The sequence below is a fragment of the Lichenostomus cassidix genome, chromosome 11 (assembly GCF_008360975.1).
Source record: "Lichenostomus cassidix isolate B80296 chromosome 11, HeHo_3.0, whole genome shotgun sequence".
NCBI classification, from domain to species: domain Eukaryota; kingdom Metazoa; phylum Chordata; class Aves; order Passeriformes; family Meliphagidae; genus Lichenostomus; species Lichenostomus cassidix.
Genome location: NC_139492.1, coordinates 13720977 through 13744403, shown reverse-complemented (window position 1 = coordinate 13744403; position 23427 = coordinate 13720977). Strand labels below are relative to the sequence as shown.

The 23427-nt window shown below is 41.4% G+C and overlaps 1 protein-coding gene across 1 annotated transcript; it reads right to left on the bottom strand.

Moving 5' to 3' along the window:
- Positions 1-36: 36 nt before the first annotated feature.
- VPS35 (VPS35 retromer complex component) lies at positions 37-23395 on the bottom strand. Its single transcript, XM_085071938.1, has 17 exons — positions 23326-23395; positions 16449-16547; positions 14980-15076; positions 14341-14464; positions 14004-14186; positions 13471-13684; positions 12635-12718; positions 12084-12193; positions 9025-9121; positions 8785-8933; positions 8060-8267; positions 7393-7548; positions 5525-5647; positions 4443-4622; positions 3051-3290; positions 2204-2347; positions 37-936 (listed from the first exon to the last, which is right to left on the bottom strand). Exons 1-17 carry the CDS (start codon positions 23326-23328, stop codon positions 757-759), a joined length of 2391 nt encoding a protein of 796 aa, XP_084928064.1. The 5' UTR covers positions 23329-23395; the 3' UTR covers positions 37-756.
- Positions 23396-23427: the final 32 nt, after the last annotated feature.

The following is a 23427-nucleotide window of genomic DNA, read 5'->3' as shown; positions in this document are numbered from 1 at the left end:
TCAGCAGTGAGCTCTGAAGAGACATGAAACAACAGGTGTTAATAGCAACTTTATTGTTTCACTGGTGCAAAATCATGATACTGAATAAACTTGTGTAATGCATTTTCCCCTAAATTTACAGTAATGAAGGTTATACATATCTATATAGATTGCAATTTCTCTATTTTTTTATACTATTTGGAACAAAATTATCTTGATAAATATGCCCTGTGCACAGTACTGGCCCTCACTGAATGTCACAGAGCCTTAATATGCAAAATATAACTTCTGTTTTTGAACATGGTACTTTAAAACTCTCCAAACATGCATTAATATATTCTAGTTTTAGGGAAAAATATTACACTTAGTCTTAACTTGCATTAAAAGAAAAGCACAAGCAGAATTTGACATACAATAATCCCAAAAATCTGATGCTCTGTAAGGATCAGACACAGTTTCAGCTGACAGTCACTGCCAGTTTAGAGCTCTAGTGCTACAGAAGCAACAGTGAACAGACAAAAGAGAAATCAGAACCAAAGAGCCCTACCATGTCACATGGATTTCAAAAAGTCTCAGCCATGCTAACTGATGAAACCTGCAGTTGCTGGTCCAACCTTTCAAATTTGTTAGAGTACTCAACACAAGTGTTTGAACTGCCAGACTGGACACATGAATGTTAACTTAAATTGACATTTCTGAAAGGCACAACCTAGGAACCTATCTTAAAAAAAAAAAAAACAACATATGGTATGTAAATGAAAACAGGTGAGTGTCTTTCTAAAGAACAAGACCTTCATAAATTGGCCCCTCAGATTCTGGCGATTCCCTCCTCAGACGCAAGTGCTCCAGTGTGTTGTGAAAGTGTTTGTTAATTTGTTCTGTTTCTTCAGTAGACTCAAGGTTTGGGAGGTCTTCTCTGATCTTCTGTATAAGCTGATTCAAAACCTGAATTGTCACCTACAGAACATAAAGCAGAAGTCATCAACACCACCTGTGTACAAGGACATAGACATTAGTTTTACCAGCCTTGTCTTTAGGCTATTTGTATTTGGCCAGTCCTTCAAAATGCTGGTAAGACTGTATGCAAACAAACTGTTGGGGACTGCCTTCTCTTGTTCCTCACAAGACCCTTCCAATTGCAGAGTTTTGTGGAAATTCCCCCATCCCAGCAAATGTGAGAAATTTCAGCAATTAGCTTTGTAACCCTTAAAACAGCATTTCTCTCCAGTGTATTCAATAAAAATTTAGAAAGCTTCAAACCAATGGCACACACAATTAGATGGTATATGCAGTCTAAGATAATTGTTTCTTATAGAAGTCAGTCAGGATGTTAATATCAGATTTTAAATTATTCTTAGAGAGTTAAGTCATGGCTGCCAATGGGCTGAAGTTCAGCACTACACAGAACACATGGCACAAAATGCCCTGCAGACCACCAGAGTGTCCAGTGAGTATTTTTACATCTGCCAAGTGCTGTGAAATTCAAAGCATTTTCTTCATCCCCATCAGACACAGCATCTCTTATACTAGAGCACTCCTATAGTGAGAAAATAGTTATTGGAAAGTCAGTGAATCCCTCAAATTTCTTCAGGAATTCTCTCAGAACTACAGGGTATTCTTTAATGTCTGCTCCCAATCAATGACATCAGAGAGGCACTGATCTCTCCTGATCTCATCCTGACCAAGCAGCTTTTTCAGTCTTCATAACTCTTCTAGTTACCTGCTAACAAAAGATGCATCAGGTAACTATCTCAGATCACACACACACAATTTAAACTGATTACACTTGATGTCATATCTATTTTGTGAAATTAAAGCTTACACCAACCTGGCATAGTCAGCAGTGACCATGAACACCTGTGAAGAATTTTCTTTCCCTTATGTATACATTAAGTTAGGTACCTCTAAAGCTAGAAACCTACTACTTTCTCATCTAAGTTCCAGTAAGTTTTAATCCAAAAGTATTTCAGGTATACCAGTCTCACAATATTTAAGTTCATAGCTAAACTGAAAACATTTTCCCCCATGTAAGAAGAATGCAGTTCAATCCAACAGTTTTACTAGCATGTCAAGAACTGACTCCTCTGTTATCACAAGAAATTGTGCCTCTCATGAGACACTACAGGGCAAGCTGAAGAGATGCAATTTGTGATCTAAGTGTGAATGAAGAGCTTAAATAAATGCTCTTTAAAAAAGATGCAAGAGAGAATGGATTTGCACTCACCGCCTCATTTTCCTTTTCATAAAAATAGATATATCTATTCAGAATTTCTATGAAAAGCTGGACTTGCAGAGAAGGGTCCATGCACTGATTTGCTATCTTCAGCGCCTTCTTTAGGCATTCCATCACTCTTTTTCCTCCGTGAAGCTAGAAGGAAACACCCCAAAGTTACAAGAAATAAAAGAACCTTAGTGAGCTCCCGTATGTCTTCCCTTGGCACACACAGAGCATTTCCTGGGGGTCTGCCACAGAAACACAAAGCTACACAAACTGCAAAGAGCAAGCTGTCATTGAAAGCTTACCCTGCCTGTCTGCCAGCAATATTAGATTTCGTTAAATCACACAGTGACATGAACAGTTGTTGAAAGCCTTCAATTATGAGATCAATTAAGTCAATTTTGTAACATTTACCATAATGCATGCTTTGAAAAATATGTTTCAAATGCTGCTCTTTAAAATGACAACAGCTTATGTGACAAGCCCTGAAAAACACAAAGGAAATTTTTTACCTGTATTTCAAAAACCTGTTATCTTTAATTTGGAAATTTAGTAGCTCACAAGCCAAATGAGCTAATATAATAAATGCATGCATAGTGCAGCTCACTCAACCAGCCTTAAACTAGTTGACACTCAAAAGCTTGCCTGGTACTTCCACCTTTAAATTAAAGTTTTCTCCATTTTTTTTTATTTATGCAGTTTACACTGCAGTGAGTTTTAGAACTCTCACGTTTTAGAAAAAATTCCAACCAAGTTTACATCACTGATGTAACTACTTCAGAAGGATCTACAGAAGGAAGGCAGAACCGTTACTGCGGCAGGATGTGTCCCACTGTTGTCACTTTGGTCTTACCTCCTCTCCATTCTTGTCAGTGTTTCGGCCAGACCAGAACAGATGGGCACAAGTGCTCACAGCTCGGCACTGGTCTGGCTTCTTCAGGAGTTTGGAGGCTGCCAGTGCACACTGAGTCCTCAAAGGCTCGTGGTTCTCCTCACTGAAGCACTTCATCCTCTCAAATGTCCCAATTATCAAGGTGATTGCAGCCAGCTGTGCTTTTGAGTCACTGATTTCATCTTCATATAGAGAAAAGGCCTAGACAAAGGAGAAGGCAAGACTCAATCAGAACACATCAGAAAAAAAAAAAAATCACACCTGCTACTGACATAGCATTTGTTAAAGGCTTCAGGCAGGAAAAAAAAGATCTTTAATTTAGAGTGTCAAAATCAAGTTAAATCCACAGACCAGAAGTAAGTCTTACAAGAAATATATTTAAGTGGTCATAGCAAACAAGTGTGATCCCACATATAATCTGAAGATTAGGTTTTTCCTCATTTCAAGCACCTATTCCAATACAGACATCCAGCAGCAAAAATAGTCCTTGAAGAAGATTTTGTTCTTTGAAACACACAAAACCACAGAGCAGAAGTTGATGGCAGGTCAGTGATGACAGAGTAGGTAAGAAAAGCACTTGCACTGCTATTACACGTATGAAGAATCTTCAGAGAATAGAAAAATCTTGAACCATTTCTCTAATGGAAAGTACGTAATAGCCATGCTGCTCTCATCCTCAGAACCATGCTACAACAGCAGCTGATACAACACAGTGAGCAAAGCTGAGCTTGGCAGCAACTCTGTTTAAAAACATGCATTTAGTAGCAGCACTAGAGAAAAGATTAGGACAAAGCTTACAACATGGGTAACATGGAATACATTGGTTCTTTATCTGATGGGTAGGAGGGGAAGGTTTTTGCAACAACTAAGGCTTAAGACCAAGTTACAAGTTCAAGTGGATTTTCAGAGCAGTTTATAATAGGTTTCAATACAAGGATTTTAATTTGCAAAGCCCAGCACGGCAGTTGTGAACACTGCAAATTTTAGAAAACTTCCAAAGAGTGCTTGTGGTCAGGGCAATACCAGCTGGATATCAGGAGCTGGAGACAGAAGCAGTGAAGGAGCATTTTATGCTGAGAAAACTACACTCCTCCAGTGAGCCAACTACACGAGCAGGAGGCAGCATTGCAACGTACCACATGTTGTCAGACTGAGTATTCAAATCAGTAGCAATGGAGCTTAATTCCACAGCAGCCTGGGAAGCAAGAATGAAATGAGGAGTTTCCACCTAGTAGCATTGGCTGTCCATCATTTCAGCTGTTTTAATCACACTGGATGGTTCAGTGCTCAGCAAACCTACCCAAATCAAATTAAAGGCAGCACAGACACCATCTCTAATAGTTGGCCACTCACCTGGGACATGAACTCATAGGCCACAGTTTCGTGATTCTCAAAGCCAATCTCTCCTGCAGCCAGTGCTCCCTGCAGGAAGAGTCGGAGAGGCAGCTCTGCCAGCTCTGCTTTGATCAGAGCACTGATGGTCTGATGAGCAAACGAGAAGATCTTCTGGCACTTCTTCTCCCATTTGTCATCCTAGACAAGAAGAACAAGTAAAATCTTGAACTAGAGTATTGCTACAAGGAAAACGGATCTAAATTGTACCAAGATCTGAAAAGTGCTGCAGAATGTTGCCCTCTGATGCCACTCTAGTCACTCCAGTGCCCCAGTAGGACTGTGTTGGCTTCAATGGGTCTGCACAAAGTATTTCTTTCATTTATAAAAATTTCACACTCATTTTTCCTACCAGCTCATAGGACCTTTCTCAGAAGCCTACACTGAACTGCAGTTAGGACAGCTAACTTTAGGCTGCACATAAATGAGCAAAAGCCTAATTAGCTAAGGGGAGCTGTTCAGTCCGGAGCACTGGGAAGTGGAAGAGAATTTTAAAAACTTCATTTTGAAGAGTATTTTAACAACCAGCATTTCAGCTTATTTCCCCACAATAAAGCACATACATATTTAATGTAACTAACTCAATCAGAAAGCTTGAAAAGAGCCAAAATGGCTCAGTCATTATTTTAACGTACACTTTTACAATTACTGTTTAAGTTAAAGCAAGTGCTTTTTTGTAGGTTTAGAAACATTAAAATAGTGTGGCTACAACTTAGAAATGGATGAATTTCAATATCCAGATTTAAATCCGTTTCATGCCATCAGTTGTCTGGCCTCCAGTAAAAGCACATAATCAGTCATCTTAATGAATAAACAAAAGCAGCGAAACAAAATTTCTCAGGTGCTGAAGTAATTTACTATGACTTGATGAAAATCTTCATTAAATTAGAAAGCATTCGTACCTCAAGCAAAAATCTGCCTTGAGAAAATAAAACCAAACAAAACTGTATCAAGTCTGAGCATACTTACATAGCCAGACAAAATGCATTTTTAATAAAATAAAGCCAAGCAAGCATCCAAGAGCAAGCTGGAGGTGAACTTACCACTTTGGAGTTCTGTTTGTAGCGAAAAGCGAGCTGGTAGGCAGCAAACACCAAGGGCGGCAGCGTGAAACGAATGCGTTGGTTGCCCCCTGCCCCAAAGTGCTTCCGGGCAGTGTTGAGGATCTGGAATAGAAGCACTGTGAGCTCAGAGAATTCCTCACAGAAACAAGCACTCCAGTGAAGCTCAGTGCCTGACCCTACATGTATTTTTAGATTAGATGTAGAATTCATGTAAATAACATGAATTTACCGAAGTCTGTAATCACCCATTGTACACTGCATTAACCACTGTGGCTAATACACCTTGACTGGGGTGTTTGAATTTACCCTTCAAATCTCTTCCATACAGAGTGCATAATTTAAAGTGAGATACTCTGAAAATCCCATAGTCTTGGATATTTTCCTGCTGCTGCTGTGTTGTAGAAAAATTTGATGCAAGCATTTGTGATGCGGAGGGAGCTATTAAGCATTTTTACTAAAAGGTGTTAAGTAGCTCATAGAATTGTATCCAAAAGATGTGACAAGTCCTTTGATGCCATTTAAAGGTCAATCTGATTAAAGCAAAGCACTGTTAGATGAGAAAGACAGACTGACATTCAGAATCTTTGAAGAAACAGCTTCAACATCTCTAGCTATGTCAAGTCTTTTGAGGCAAAAACCTCAATTTTCTTGGTGCCAGCATTCATTTGAGGGAAGCTTTGCTCTCCATTAGAAAAACAAAAGCAAAAACAACCAACCAAACAAATAAAAAAAAACCTTCCTGTTTTACTCCACAATACTCAGGAATAATGCAGCCAGTGACCAGCAGGCCCTGAAACGCAATGGTCTCCAATTCCTGTACAGCCCTTAAAGCTATGCTTCTCCCCATTACACCAGTTCCATTACACTTCAAGCAAGAATTTTTTATACCAGACCTTAAAGCCAGGCTAAATCAATGCCAGCAATGTTATGCACAGCTTGCACTTCATCCTGCTGGTCTAGTCTCACTGCTTATACAGTGTGATGCTGCTGCAACTTCAGAAGAGAGTCAGCCAAAAGTATTTCAGGCACAAACTGTATCTTCCCAGTAGTGCCTAAGCAGGCCTAACTCTGACTTGAGCTAACTAACTGTGCAATCTGCAGTGGCATCCAACTTCAGCAGAGCTTCTGCCAGCTTCTCCAGTGGATTTGGCATAGACAGACTATCCCTAGCCCTCTGCCCTAACACACACTTCTCAAGATAGGGAGGTCATTTAAACTTGAAATAAACAAAAGCCACATATAGCAGATTAACAACAGAGGGCTACATAAAGCTACCACAGATCAACTCAAACCATTACAAGTACCATGATGCACACGTTCCAAGGACATGTCACATCTACTGTTATAGATGGACCATGTAACATGTAACATAAGATGGACCATGCTGAGAGGAAGAGCATTTGTAATAAAGCAGCAGGACATTATATGAAGACCTTATCCTTAGAGAAATTAAAATCCCTGAGGCCAAACCTACTAAGCTGTATTTTCTGAGGTTTTTTGTGTATTTTGATACCAAGAGAATGCAAATAGCACAGTACTCCAAATAGCCCCTGCTGTGTCTTCGATAGATGGTTATATGAAGAATTCCACAAACCAATACGGATAGTTGCCATCCCAGGAGATGAAAACTTTAAATCAATAAATGCTTAAGTCTTCACCTGCTTGTTCTAAATAAACAACATATCATCCTAGCAGTAAAGGTGTCATACATAAGGTTCTCTATTGAGTCTGTAAAGCCAGAGCAGTGATGCCCCAGCTCCCAGCTTCACTCAAGTCTTGTACAGTCAATAATGCAAGAACTGTGATGGTTCACAGAGAACAGACATTGAGAAGCACCAATCACCAACCAGGTACTGTTGGTCAGGGTCATCAGAACGCAGCAGATGAATAAATCTTCCCACAAGACTCTGCTCATCAGCAAAGTCCTCAGGGTCAGGATCTTCAGCGGGCTGATCTGGTTGATCCTGGATCAGCGTGGACACCAAATTCATGATAGCATCAACCTGTTAAAGGCAATATAAGTTCTGTTTACACTAGAGTAGTCCATAAGCATAAATTGCCAGCAATTGGGAACACCTTTACACTCATAGTGGTTATGCTTTAGCCATATGCGCCTTACATCCTGAAAGAGGGTCCCTCCTAGCACAAGTGCAACAGCACAGCACAGCAGCGCATGGGAAATTTGGACTCCAAAGGCTATGTAGCCTTCTTTAGGTAGTAGACCTAGCTTCAAGGGGATTCAGAGTCTCTGTTCACACCCAACAGCACTAGTGCCTAGGCTGAGGTTTGGTAAGATCAGAAGTAGCCTCTAGGATGACATGTGCAAAGACATTTAGGAACATGGGACGAAGAATTACCAAGTGGGATACAGCCTGTGCCAGGGGAGGCAGGGCCATACAGGGGCATGAAGGCTAGGAAACAAAGCATGCCCTGCATGAAGTCACTTAGTGTGTGTTTTCAGGTCTTTGAACAGTCATTCAAATATCTAGAATTTCAAGTTAACTTATATCATACCTGGTCTTGGGACACAATTTCTGTGTTATAATCCAATACATTGCTAAGCACGTAACAACTCATGCTCTTCCTGGACTCGTAATCAAAGTATTCAAAGAGTGGGTGAAAATGTTTTAGTTTCAGAACTGTCAGGATATTGTTGTAAGTATCAACAGGGATTTTCAAAAGTCTAGTCAGCTCCTTTGAAACAGCACTGCTTGTTGCAATACTAAAAGAAAATATATGCAAAAAACCACAATTAATCAATAGTTCACACATGTAGACAGGTTTAAAGTCTGCCTCAGAAGATCAATTCTGAGATGTACAACAACAACAATTAAGCAACTTGCTGCAAGGGAGAAAGGAAATAAGAGTATCAAAACAAGAAACATCTTGCTCTTTGGGACATACAGAGACAAATGCATGTTTTAAGTTGCTGCTAGCAGAAACAGAGTGTGGCTGCAAATGCAGCAATAGCACAACTCTAGAGTGCTGTAAGAGATGCCTTGATAACGCCGAAACACAGCTTAGCACACACATTGTGTGGCTGTACAGCACAACTTATGCACAGGTGAGCAAGTCTTGCTTAGTGAGGAATTTATTATGACTAGTACAGCTCAGTCCTAAAGCAGTGACCTTACACATCCAGAGCATGGCTCTGCTATCTCACCACATGTGGTGAAATGCAGAAGGCCTGACTTTAGGGTATTAATTGCTATGCCAAAGAAAATACAAGACACACTTACTGTTCCAGATTAAGTTTGTTGAATATTTCCACAGTAGTCTCTAACACCTTGTCAACATAGTCCACACGGTCTGGGTAGCATTTCATAGCCAGGTTAATGAGAGAAACTTGCAAAGACACCACATCCTCTGAGGGCATATCCTGCCGAGACTGAAATTTAAGACAGCACAAAATTGGTATAAAAGCACAGAACTTTGCAAAAGAACACCCCCAAAACTGCATGCAGGGCTACCCAGCATACCTGTATAACAGTAGCAACCTGCTGTGAAAAGATGTCAAACAGTTTGATATCTGCTGGGATACCAGGTCCATCTTCACGATGTGCAAATAAAGCTAACCTGGTGATAGAGCAAGGAAAGCAGCTTGGTCAGGATAGCTTTTCCACTCCTCAAATACAGACCAGAAAGAGGTACTGGCAGAAAAACCAAGTCCTTTAGGTACATTGGAAGTTCTATTACAAGCAAAAAGGAAATTAATGGACATCAGAAGCCTTATGAGCAACTGAGCCTGGTAACTATCAGTCCTGGAAAAGAGTGCTGACAGAAAAGGCAAGGCAAAGAAGGAACAGGAAGGACATTTCATAATTGATGTTCTTCAGCTAGAAGCAAGTACCCTTTTTTCCAGCAGATAAAGAGGTATAGAGTAGGCTGATGGAAGAACAAATATCCTGCATTCATTCATTCATTCATTCAGGGATATTACTGAAATTAGACAGCCAGTAGCATTCTCTACAAAACAACCTCCAGAAAAAAACCCACGGAAGAAATGTGCTGACTTAACTATTCTTTGTCGCCAAGGACAGACTGATATGTTTGGGACTTCCACTATTTGAAGAACAAATACAAAGTAAACCTGAGAAGAATAGAGACATGAAGAACACTTTCTTTGCGGGGTGGAAGTAAGCATTCAGGAGATGGTAAGAGGTATTTCTATCTGTAAGAGGAGAAAGCCATGCCAACCACCATTTCTGCAAAAATGAGATACAAGATAGAAAGCATCTCTATTGGAAGACTAACACCTTACCAAAGTTGCAGCTTAAAAGCTCAGCACTGCTATCTTGACTTTCTAATTATTGAGATGATTCTACTTGAGTTAGAGAAAGAACTACAAAAATATTTACGAAAAGGCATCACATTAAATTTTTTTTAATTCTTTCTACAGGGTTTCTGAATTTTGATTCTGAATGAACTCTGGGTCTGAAATAGAGAGACAGATAAGAAAAGCCCAGGGTGCCAAAAATCTTCACTGCCAGGAAAAATAAGACATTGAACTATGCTTATATTTGATTAGGGTGGTAAGAAGCAGACTTTCTAAAGCCGGGAACAATCCCTGTCTTTTCTCAGAGGGACAAGGCAGCTTTCCTTGGCAACAGCTCAGTGTAAAGCCAGCAATGCTACAAGGTATGAACAAGTTGCAGGCAGATGGCAGCATAATTAAAAGCCATGAATGGTTTAGTAAGGCAACAAAGATCCCAAAGCAGCAAGACTATTTGCAGAGATTCCTTTAGCAGGAAAGCCCCACAGGAATAAGAACTAAATTTTCACAAGCTTCTTCAGCAGTCACTGGATGTTCAGATTCAATCATCCAATGCCATTTGAAAGATGAGAAATGCCAAGAGGCACAACCTATACAGGGCAGATTCACATCTTAGCTACACAATACTGAAACTCTTGGCCATTGCTGCTACCAGCTCCAACACAAGAGCAACATCCTCCCTACATGCATGGACTCCAAGGACAGATCCACTCATATGCTCCAACACTTGCAGTAACATTACAGTCAAATCACAAGCTGCCATACCACAAAGCTAACCATCATGCTGCCACCTTTCTACCCTTGTCCCACAGCCCAAAGAGCCTTCTGGAAGCCTTCAGGGGCCCAACAAACCACAGCAGTGCTAAGTCTGGGAGGACAGAGGGTCACTGCTTGTAACAGTAAGAACACAAAACTTACTGTGGAGGCAATACCAAAGTTTAAGTTCTTTAACTAGACACGACAGCAAAAGCTACACAAGGAAAGCCTTCTCACAAGAATGACACTGCCACACTCCAATGTAAGAGCCTAGCAAAAAATCCTGTAACTCTGTTAAAAGTAATCTCAAGACAGACAGTCTCAAAAATCAGTTACAGGTAACACTTCTTGGGATTTGGGGGTTTTGTGGTGGTTGGGGCTTACAGTTTTGGGGATCGTTTTATAGCTAACAAAATTATGAAAAATCTGAGTCACAGCAGCAAAGTGTAGGAGACAATGAACTGCTGTGAACTTCTCTGTATGAAGGCAGCAAAGGCAGCACAGTGTCTCTGACAAACTCACAAATTCTGAAAGATAATCCAATAAAAACCAAGTCTTGAACAAATAAATCTGACATAGCCTGCAGGAAACAAACTATACAGACTTGGTAAATAAAGAATTCAAGATCCTAAGTTATACCTGTCATGCTCAATACACACAAGTCCTCTCCAGGCATTAGAGAAGACACAGTAATCCTAACTCATTGCTGAATGCCAGGGGGACCCAAGATCCCTATGGTAACTGAAGTCCATACATTGGTACATGGACCAGACATATGAAGGTGCATGTTTGTGTGCAAATGCAGAGGACAAGGCTTTTTCTTAGGCTGAGACGAGCCATGTGAGTGCACTTCCTTTCTGCAGAGTAAGAAAGTGCAGATACTCACTGAAAATCTGTGTTCAGTTTGACCTTAAAGGTCTTTTCCAAGCTAAATGATTCTATGATTTCTTCCCAAATCTGCATTCAGTGCAAGCACCTCCACAGGAAAAACATGCTTTTGGGAGAACAGGCAAGATGCTTAGTGGCAACCTATGAATTAAGAAGGTAGTTCTATTTCCTACCAGCTCTTTTCTGAAGAAGCATTGTTATTTTCTCTGATCAAACCTGCAAGGTAAAGTATCCCTGATACATGATTTAGCCATTATGATCTTCAAGTTTTCAAGAGATACCTATGACTGATGTGGCTGTCAAAGCAGGGCATTGCTGTCACTTCAGTTCAGAAACATGAAACTGCTCAATACGAAATGGGCTGTTTCCTGGCTTAATCTGTTTACAACTTTTAATCAGTCCATAAAGCAGGTTTCATTGGAAGCTGCAAAAGCAGAGTCCAGACAGCAGAAGCTACGGAAATAATATTCTTCACAGCTTTAATTACAGCTGATAGAAAGACATGGAAACAGTGAAGTGATATCAGAAATTAAACACATTCAAATGATAGAAGAATTATCATCCGCTTGTGCACAACACAAACTTAATTTTGAGCCAATTTCCACCCCCTTGGTCACTCACCTGTCAATTAAAGCAATAATTATATTTTTCACATTCACATTTTGGTGCAGCTCAGCACAGGCTCTGAGAAATGGGTTCAGGGTTTGGAGGTGAAATTCATCTGGGAAAACCTGAAGTTTCAGATCAATAGTCATCAAGTTATAAACTGAATTTGCCCATTGTTACACAGAAGTAAAACGCAACAGAATATTTCTAAAGCAGACAGCCACATAGTAAATACACTCTGGCCTATGAAGCTGACCTTGACTGGGTAAATGCATGAAGCAAGAGATGTAAGACAAATGGGTAACTTGAGGGCCACCTATCTATTACACCTCATAGCACAGGCACTGCTGCTCAGATGCTTACAAGGTACTGCAACAGAGAAGCACAAAATGGATCCATCTCCACTCCGCCCATCTGGTAAAAAATATAGGACAAGCCACTGTGTAAAAGTCCCAGTGATGAAGTTTTCCAGTCCATGAGGAAGATATGAAAGCTGCCTGCCTCTGACTAAGTGTATAAAAGTGTCCCAAGTGTCCCATCACTGCAACTGAATTTAAGCAGCTCACCTGTATGATGCACTCCATGAGGTACTCCTGAGCTAAAGCATCTCTACAGTTCACAACTTGCTCCAGTATTCCAGGCAGAACAATCTAGAATAGGGGAAAAAAGTCTTGCAGTGATTTTACAATTACCTTCAAAGTTTATATTCACACATGCATTTAATCCGAGCAGAGCAGAATTTCTAACAGTTCTCAGCTGATTCTCTACATAAAGGCTTTCAGATAAAAAGTCCCATTTTTCTGCAGTTCCATCCTTCAGTGGGAAAAAACCAAACATCCACTCATCTCAGAAGTCTGTCCCTTTCATACATTATGCAAGCTTTGATTTCATAAGTCACTGATACTGACTTTGCTGGCACATACTCAGGGTCTCAGCAGCACTACTCAAAGCTGTTTTCAGCAGCTGTATGGTAGAACTTACAAGGGACTTGTAAATAATACATTTCCTTCATTGTAATTTCACACAATAACAGTTCTCTTGAATGCTTTGGGAAGCACAGCCTCACAACTTGTGAGGTCTATCCCAGAACACTGGATGTGTACACATCTCTTACACCAGCCCATTACTCTGCAAGGAAAATAGGAACTGGGCAGGAATGTTTTAGAATTTCTTGTCACTGTTACAGACAAAGGAAAATGCGTGGATGATGTCCTTAACCTCAAAACATGCTGTATACCTTCATCAGTATTCAGAACTTTTCCTTAGGTCAAGAGCTTGAGAAGCACTGGGATTACTGAACTTTTAGCACAGCTCTAACACTTGCAGCTGCTCATCTGAAAGTCCAAACTAGTTTATTTGGAAAGTGTTGGGAGAAGGCAGGAAGGATGAAGAGACATCCCACCTGCTTGTATCGCTCCACATTAACCCCTTCCAGCTGACTGAGGCGAACCAGGTTTGTTCCTACAAGGATCCTCAGCTCCTGCCTCTCACGCTCCCTTTTCTCTCTGTCCCGACTGTGGCCCTGGTGTTGCATTCGCACCCAGAGTTTGTTCATCTCAGCAAAGTTCAGCAGCACAAAATCCATCGAGTCACTGATGTCTCCAGTGGTTTCTTCACTGCAATTGATAGGAGGTTAAGAACAGAAAAGCTTGTCAGAGGTATTCATCCTTCCAGCCACGGGTGAACAAACAACTTTGAGGAAGGTTAGAGGGTGAGGAAGTGTGGGGTGGGAGATCTGCGTTCATAAGAAAGGTTCATATCCTCACTTGTGAGGAACCTTAGTCCTGGAAAGGAATTCTTAATGGACAAAACACCTGTCAGGTCTATGGAGTTCTAGCATATCTACTTCTCTGAAATCTGAGGAAAGTTACACAGAAAATCTAAATATGCTCTATTAACAGAAATTTTATCAAGTTAAAGTGCATCCTTCCTTACTCTGCTTGCTCGCCTTCGTCTGGTAAGATATTCCTGGTGCACTGCAGGAGATAGTTTCTAAGAAAGAGGCCTCTGAGAGGATGCTGCACTCCACGGCACATCTCCACCAGGTCTTTCAAAATATCCTTCCTGGACTGTGGAAATGACTTGACATAGACAACACCTACTGTTATCAACAGGTACCTGCAAAAGACACAGAGTCAAACAAGAAATCATAAAGTAACAACATTACACTTAAAGGCAACAGTTCCTTTCTTCCATTCTGACAGGATTACCAAAGCACAAAAAACTATTTAAAAAAGCAAACAAAGCCAGACACCAACATAGTCACACTTACAGTCTTGGAATGATATTTCCAGCATACTGTACTAGCTCATAAAGGTCTGCCACTTTCCTGCCTTTGGCAAATTCATCTGTCAGGTAGACTTCCAAGTAGTGTAGCTCATCAGAAATTGCCATGTCTTTTTCTCATAGTTAAGGATTTTAAATTAGAATGCCTGCAACATATTTTCATAGTCATTTGCTCATTCACACCAAGAAAGAAAGATGCTCTACCAAACACAAACATACCCAGGCAGGCAGTACATCTGAACCAGTAATCGCTATTGGGACAAATGTGCAAATATAATCCCAAACCTTCAATCAATTTTTAGCATTTTAGAAAAGGGAACAAAACTGGGAATAAAAGAGCTGTTTCACAGACCTGATATTTTTTAGAGCTAGACTCCTGAAACCTCCCAGATAAAGTTATGAAAGACAATAAAGAGCTGCTTTATACCAAAGAGAAAAAACAAACCTATACAGTGAGCAAAGTGTATATTCTCCTGCAATATATACACATAATTGAATACAGATGAGAAAAGTGCTAATAAATAACTGACACAAGATACCATTGTATCAAAAACAACCAGATGAACATCCCATTCCAAATTCAACATTCGCCATTTCAACTATTAGTTTCCCCTTGAAAGGATACAGAGCTCATAATAGCTCTTTGGAGATAACATAGAAGTCCGCAGCTCCCCAAGCATGTTGGAAGCATGTTTCAGAGCATCCATGAGCTTGTTCTTGTCCTTCAGAGGAAGAAATAGAGAACAGCCTGTTAAAAATGACACTAGGCAAGTGTAGGATTTTTTAATCTTAAAAAAGAACAAAAACAAGTCATTTAGTATCTAGCTTACACTACACCATCCATGCTAAGTGGAATATTACACCTGAAGGTGGTAAGAAGATGCATCTGAAGACAGAGCTACAGTAATAAATTGCAATACTAATGGTAGAAAAATCTAAAATCATTCTGCTTATGCAGCAATCACCATCCAACACTCAGACTCTATCCAGCACGCTAAGCAGAACACATTTGCCTCCTCCAAATCTGGTCTGTTGCTTTGCTCAGAGCTCAAACATCCCACAGATCTCTTACAAACCTCTGGGAGACAGACAATACACACTGTCACCATCACCTTCCCCTACTTCTCACCCACGAAAAACAACTCACTGAAAGCCACCTCTTACTAGCCTGCATCTAACTTACACTTCTGATGCATTTAATCAGCTGGCATCACAGGATACGACCATGAACCTCTAATCTACCACCTAGACAGACTTGAGCAACCCACCCTAAGCAGGAGCAGTTAAGTTTTGAGGGAGGAAAAAAAGAACTGTTAGTGTGATCCACTTAGTATATTTATACTGTCAATCACAGATAGAAGTGAAAAGCTCATCTGCAGCTACTTAAGGATTTCAAAAGCATTCCATTGAGTACAAAACTGGAAGAGGTGTTACATTTATTACAACTGTCATTTGGCTGCAAACAAAGTTAGCTTGGCTAACCACATGAAAACATATGGGAATATTTAAGTTTCCATTGCAACTTTATGCAGTTTCTCCAAATAAAAATAGAGGCTTCTCAAACCCAAGAAAGCTATGTGTGATTACATAATCTGCCTGAATTGGCTACCACTCCAAGATAAAAATCTCAGCACAACACTAGCCAGTGGTGTTTTCCAGTCACAGAAGAATTCACACATCAGTCGACAGTTAATCACTACAAAATTGATCCTATGCAGCAGGTAATTCATCAGCAGCCTCTCAGTCTGACAGTAACACCAAGAAAAGGCTACATGAAAAAAACAACAGAATGGTGGACTTAAATATAATCTCATAATAAAGTCCAGTTTAGGTTTATTTAAATGCAAGCACATAAATTATAAAGGTACATTTTTAACTTATCTTGTCAAATACTGGAGCAAAATCAGGAGGACCTATTCAAAGAATATCCAAGGCTCACTCTCAATGAGCAGCTGCCTCATTTATTGGCAAAGCCACTGGCACAAAAATGCATAAAGGGTTAATTTTCCTCACAGCATTAGAGATTGGTATTGATTTACTATTTTATTCCTAGCAGACAAGAAGCTTCATTGCATTTTCAAGTCACACTCTTACCAAGCATCTCTTCATCTGGAACGACTGCACCTTCACAGCCTGAATGGCTTCATCCAGGAGTTTTTCCTGTTCATCCTGAGGAGATTGCTGTGTTGTTGGCTGGAGGAAATAAAAACCAAACAAAACAGAATTAGATTATATTTATGAAGTTGTTTACGACTTGACTAAAACTGGGTTCCCACACTTTAGAATGCACAGCAAGTGACACTGCAGTGTGACCACTCAAGAGCTGTCAGAAATAGTTGTGTGACATGTAAGGCAGAAAGTTCAAATGCTCTGCAAAAACCTGAGAGGGGGTTGCAGCTAGCTTGTGAACACCAATGCTTCTTGGAGAGCAGAGTCATGGGGGCAGAGGAGGGTCAACTGTCCCTTTCCAACATTTAGAGGTCAAGAATCCAGGGTAAGCATCTGGGAAGAAAAGCTCCAAGAGAATGCAAAGACACGACTATGCTGAGAGGAAGCACTGTTGTTACTTCTGTCCACAGAGCTTGAAAGCAATGCCCAGACCACACACTGCAACTGCACTGATGATTTCTGTGCTCACGAGGCTCAAGTTCTCAACTGCTATCTGAGCCATGCCATTCTATTCAGGACAAGTTTCAGATAAGCAAAGGATAAAGTACAGTTCGTGCATTCCAGAAGGTAGAAGCTACTTGGATAAGGCAATAGAAAGCTGAAGAGAAACAACAACTCCTCATGTCTCCTTGTCCTAGTCACATTATCAGAGTGAATCTCTTGCTCCCTCTCACAAAGGCACATTCTATGCCTTCAACTGAAACGTTCACCATCTTTTGACTTTCCAAGGTTCAGACTGCATTTTCTTAAAATCTTAAATAAATCCATTGCTTACCTTGTTAGATTTCCCCTCAACCCAGCTATAACAGGCCTTCTACTCCAGCTGCTCCCTTCCCTCTACCAGAATAACGAGATAGCCTAAAGTTTCTACGAGCATCTTTAAGTTATTTGCTCAGATGTTGAAATTTACTTAGACAAGAAGCCCTAATGCTGTCCCCACTTGCACCCAGCCTTCCTCCTAACATCTTACAAGGAAACACTGGCATCCATCTCTTGGTCAGAACCAGCATTTAACACCTCATTAGACCATCTCCACCTCTCTCAATCTTGCCATTTGTTCTCAGACGGTCCCTCCAAAAAATACTGCTGGAGATGAAAAGCACTGATGTAGTGTCTCAGCTACATCTTCTCTACTCTTGACAAATACCAAGCATATAGTGATTTGCACAGCAGGTTCTCTGAGCCTTCAGCTTCAGTAAATTCAGCTATTTATACTTGTTCCCTTCATCCACAGTGCTCAGAAGGTCCCTAGTCTCTTCTTTTTAACTGTGTTTCAGTAACAAGCTGGAAGGCCATGAATTACATGACCCTAATGTTTTTAAGAACTGTCTCCAGTACCAACTCCCACATGCCCCATGCGTGGAGTACCCAGAAGTATATTTTGAGGAACAAGATTAAAATTGTGGCCCTCATTAAAACAAAGAAGTTTTAGTTTAACACTAATTTAATGGTTATACAGCACTTCACACACCTGTTATTTCCCATATTTAACTGGATTCTTATTCTGTGGTTGAAATCCACCCACTATCCTTTCCCACATCCAAAAAACAGAGTGCCTTGATGAGGCCCTAATAGCCAGTGAAACTCTGTTCTTGAAGCTTCTCAATCACCCAGCTGAACAAAACCAAGGCTGATCTGACCCAACACGGGTGACAAACCTGCTTCAAGGAAGATGTCTGAGAAAAAGGTTCCTTCCAACCAACCCTTCAGTGACTCTGTGTGCGTCAGTAATATTTCAACTATGCACAGTAACGAATTAAGTAGATTTAGTCAACAGAAAAAGCCATTTCTGCTAATTAGAATGACTACACCTCTTACAAAGTTCTCTCTATATGTAATTAATCAATGTGCAGGTCTTCCAAAAATGATTTAAGCATAAGGAAAAAGCAACAACCATGACTAGATGATCCTATTTCCCAGGCAATTCAATAGTTACAAACCCTTAGACAACCTCAAACTGTGAACAAGTACGTTCTGCCAGCAGAAGTTTGCTGTAATTCCTAAGCTTTAATTATTCAATGGCACATCAGACTTTTAAGGAACATAAAATGACAGTGCTGGGACTAGTGTGCAGTAATCAATATTAGAACATTGCTGAAGTATGTCTATGCCAGAACATTGGTTACACTCTACAGTCCCCTGAACCCATACCAGTGCTTTAGAGAAAATAAATCACTACTGAGCTGACTGCCATATGCTCTGACCACATCAAATCTCTATTAAAGCACAGCTAGGAACAATGCAGCAATGCTAACACTAACCACAGCTTCCTAAGCTCCCTTCTCCTGATGGGCATTAAGTTTACACAGCTACCAGCCCTGCTCTACCATCCCCAGCTGTTCACAGGGCCAGATAGTGCTGGGAGAGCACGTTAGGCTGTAAACCATCAAATAAACTGTAAGACAACCACAGCTGATTAATAGATTACCATTCACCTGGTTCAGCCTAAAACCATATAAACACTGCAAGCAGGGCTAAGAAAAGGCTTTTTAACAGCAACACCAAGCTAAAACATTTATTGAAACATACACTTATTTGCCACAACCCCAAGAATTATTTGGCTAAGTCCATATGCATTGGTTTCCTTACTTTTGGTGTGCAAAAATGCTGGTTATAGCATTACGGCTACAACAAGGGACTATGCTTTTCATGATAGCAGCTATGAGCTCAGCAGATACATCTGTATCTTCTTACACAACTTTAACCACTGTAGTTCAGCAGCAGTTGGGGAAAAATTGGAATTTCATTCATTTATAGTGAACCAGAGTCAGCTTGACATCAAACTCGGTCTGCATTAACAAAAGACAGAGAATACTTCCATATCTGCTCTAAATTTGAACAGGCAGGCCCCACACTATAATCAACACTGGGTCCGTACAAAGTACATGACTGAATTCATCAACAGAAGCATTTTCATGTTAATACAAGATATTAACTTATTTCTTCAGTATCTCCTCAAAACACAGACAATTAAGAGGAAAATTCAATTTGTATCTGTGCCAGTTTGAAGACTGAGAAGATGATCAGTCTAAACAAAGATGTCTTTACTACCAGGGCACTGCACTTCACATCTGAAGAAAAGACAACTGTAGCATTTTAGAGTGGCACGGGTAGCAAAATAACCTACACTACTGTCAAAAGCATGCAACAGAAGCAGTTGTGTTACTTGAGGGGTTATTTGTAGCAGCTTTACTTCTGTAGGAATAGAAAACATCTTAACAGCAGCACTACCGAACAAGTTCCGACTTTTACTTTTCAAAGTCTGAATATTTACCAGTTTACCCTTTTCTTCCAACTTCAGAAGGCAAGCTACTTTGTGCTTTAGAACTGTAGGGGTTCCCAATCATAACTTGGTTATTATCAAGTGATACACAAGATCACATTAAGACACACATATCCTGCTAACACATACCTGAAGCTTGAGGATGTGGTGACAAAAGGCAAGTGAAGTAAAGAGAACATATGCCAAAAGCCTCCCAGTGACATTCGCTGAATCAGAACACAGTTCTGTCAGATTTCATGTTGAATAAAGCTGTTTATGTCCTGTGTCTTCCACTTAAATTACTAACCTAGCAATATAAGGTGGTATTTTCAAGTGTCATTTCATCAAAAAAGCAACTGCGGAGTCCTATGCCCATCTACCAAACTCAATCTTAAACATAAGGTTTTGACGTAGAAGACGCTTGGACACTGGGGAAAAAGCAGCAGCACTCTGTAACTGAGGCATAGAATAGCCTGCCCTGTCAACTACATGTACAGTAAGGTACAAACCCCTGCATGAACACTAGAAAAGCAATTTACAGCAATTATGCAGCCATTTAGACTTTAGAAATGTCTGAGCTATCCCACACCAGAAACGCTGCAAATGTTCAAGGAAAAATGGACAGCTGATGTGAAGAGTTTTCTGCTTTACTCATTTCTTCCTCTGAAATGACAAGGAAGCAAGTGAGCAGTGAAGAAGGGACAGAGAACTGCCTCTCCCAGCTGCACCAGCAGTTTCTGCACAAGAGACAAAAGCCTTTTGCTAGCTTTGAAGACAGGGCTAGCTTAAGTTACCACATACAAGTTATGGAAGTCAAAACTCAGAGCAAACCAGTTTGGACGGGAGTGAGGAAAGCTGGCTTTTGGTGTGCTTTTTTTTGTTCCTTTCAGGTTTTGTTTCTTTGTTTTTTTTTCTTTTAATAAAAAATAAACTGTAAGCTAGTAAACTGCAAGCTAGTAAACTGCAAGTTGCCTTGGAAAACAATTTTTTTAAACCCAAACCAGCTTGAAACATGCTGACCGGAGTGGCTAGCACAAGTCATCCTGCAGATAACAATTAGGGAACTGTATTATTGCAGCAGCAAATATTATTCTGGATCATGCCTATCCTCATAGCAGTAATTAGTCCTGAACATACAAACTGAACACAGCATCTACTGTGCAAGATTTACTCATCTTCTGACAGTTTCATGAGGTTGATTTTTAGTTCCGTATTTGACACTGAGCTGCACTCTAGAGATGGCCCAAAATAATAACCAATGTGCTGACTTATTCCACTTCAAAACCTGGTACCTTGCAGTACTCAAAAATGACACAGTACTGAGAGAGAGCAGAGTTCAAGGAAGCTTGAAAGCTCGTGTTCTGACACAAAGGTGTCTTAAGCTGCATGCAGAGTATAAATAATAATGAGTTAAAGGTTTTTCTTCCATTCCATTCTAAAGTGCATTTTGATCTAATCTCCAAAACTCCTTTTCTTTAGTAAACTAATGTGCTCACAGCCTGTTCTACATGACACTTCCTTCTGTTTGCTCACATGCTTGCATTGAATACCACAACAAATGACATTTACCCAAGGAGGTTTTCCTGCCTCCTCCCAGCTGGATGTTATAAAGACTACCTGCCAACGCATCACTGCTGAGACATTTCAAATTACTGCTACCCAAGAGAGAGGATGGGTGAGCTACAGATCAGGACACTGCCAGCCTACAGCTGCAGCCTGGGTGCACACAGTGCACTGCTGGGTAACATACTGAAGGAATTATCAAAAAAAAAAAAAAAAAAGCATAACCATTTGATACCATACAGGAAGCATTTCTCCGCAACACTGTATACTCCAGAACTTTTATTATACCTCACGGTATAGGAGCTCAGAGATATACCAGAGAAATGAAAGCATTTTTCACGTGTTGAAACTGGTACTCACTGCCACAGGAAGCCACAAGATCTATTAAGTATTAAAGAGATGGACTTTTTATTAAGGGTATGATCAAAACCAGCCAGAGCCCTCTTAAAACAAGTAATGTTAAAGGTACTTAAGCATTCAGCTTCAAGGTTTAAACCAAGCTCAGCCACAGGAAATCACAGGGAGCCTAACGGGGTAGAGGGAATTATCCCATGTTTAACAGCTGTGATTATCCCATGTTTAACATCTGTATCTTTATTTTTTTGGAATCATCTGACACCAGCTATTCTTAGAAAGAAGCCGCAAGACCAGACAAGTCTCTGGGCAGTTCCCATGGAAATGGCAAACATTGTTTCATTTCTCCATTAATGACTACCACAAAATATTTGTGTGGGGGACAGAGAATGGTGTCTATATAGATTTAGCACTTCTCATCACCCAATTCAGTATTTAATATTCTTCTTTCAATTAACACTACAGGCTTTGCACTCCTCCCCCCAACAGATACAGATACCAACATACAGATAACTTTTAAAAGGAAGTCTGTTCCAAAAGCCTAAGAACTGCGGAATATCTTCTTTACAAAGAATTCAATTATTTTCTGCCTCACTATCTATAAACTGTTAGTAGTGTTTACATACCACACTTAGGCTATTTACATATTGTGGTGGTTACAGCAAGTGCTGCTTAAAATTTTATTGAATATACCACCGAAAGCACATTAAAGACATTGGTATTTTAGTAGGAAACTTGATCGTCCCCTTATTTTCCTTGAGGACTGAAAAGCATTTCTCATTACGCATCATTTCCATGCGGAAATTTCAGGTTTCACAGAATGAATGAGGTTGGAAAGGAACCACGATTCCACCACCTCCCTGGGCAGTCCATTCCAATGTCTCATCACCCCTTTTGTGAATAAACTCCTCCCAATGTCCAGCTTGAACCTCCCCTAGCACACCTTAAGATATGCCCTCTTGCCCTATTGCTAAGTGCCTGCGAGAGGAGGCTGACCGTCACCTCGCTGCCTCCCTGCCGAACAAAACACCAAGATTTGCGGCAAAGAGCGCTAATGAGCTGTGCCCACCAACGCAAAGCCATCTCTTCTGCCGGAAAAGAAAGGAAGTTTACTCGGGAAGCCTACGACAGCAATCTCGGAGGGTCAGGAGGGAGTGGAGCGCAAGCTGCCAGGCGGACAGCCGCGGCACATGTGCACAGCACCGGCAGTGACACAGCCCCGGCTTCAGCACAGGGAGCACGGCAAGACACACCGAAACTCCGACCGCCGGTGCGGCCGCGGCTCCCCGGCCAAAACACCGCCTTCCCCCGCGCCGCTACGAGCAAATGGGCTGCACCCAGCGAGGCGGGGACCCGGCCCAGGCCGCGGGCAGCGTTACCGCCGACACAACGGGCCCGGCCCGCACCTCAGCCCCGCCCGGGCCGGACCGTGCGGCCTCCGCGCCCGTTGCAGCCCCGCACCCGGCCGGGCCCGCCGCGCCGCCGGCCCAACGCGGCCGCTCCCGGCGCTGCCCCGGGCCCGGGCCGAGCCCGTCCGTCGGGCATAGGAGCCCTGGGTCCCGCCGCGCCCCGCCCGCAGCCGGGGCTCCCGGTGCCCCGCGGCCCCTCAGCGCTGCCCCTCACCATGGTCGCGCCGCCGCCGCCCCCGCCAGCGCCGCCCCGTCATGTGACTGCGCCGCGCGCCGCCCCGCCCCGCCGCCGCGCCGCGCGCACCCCATTGGCCAG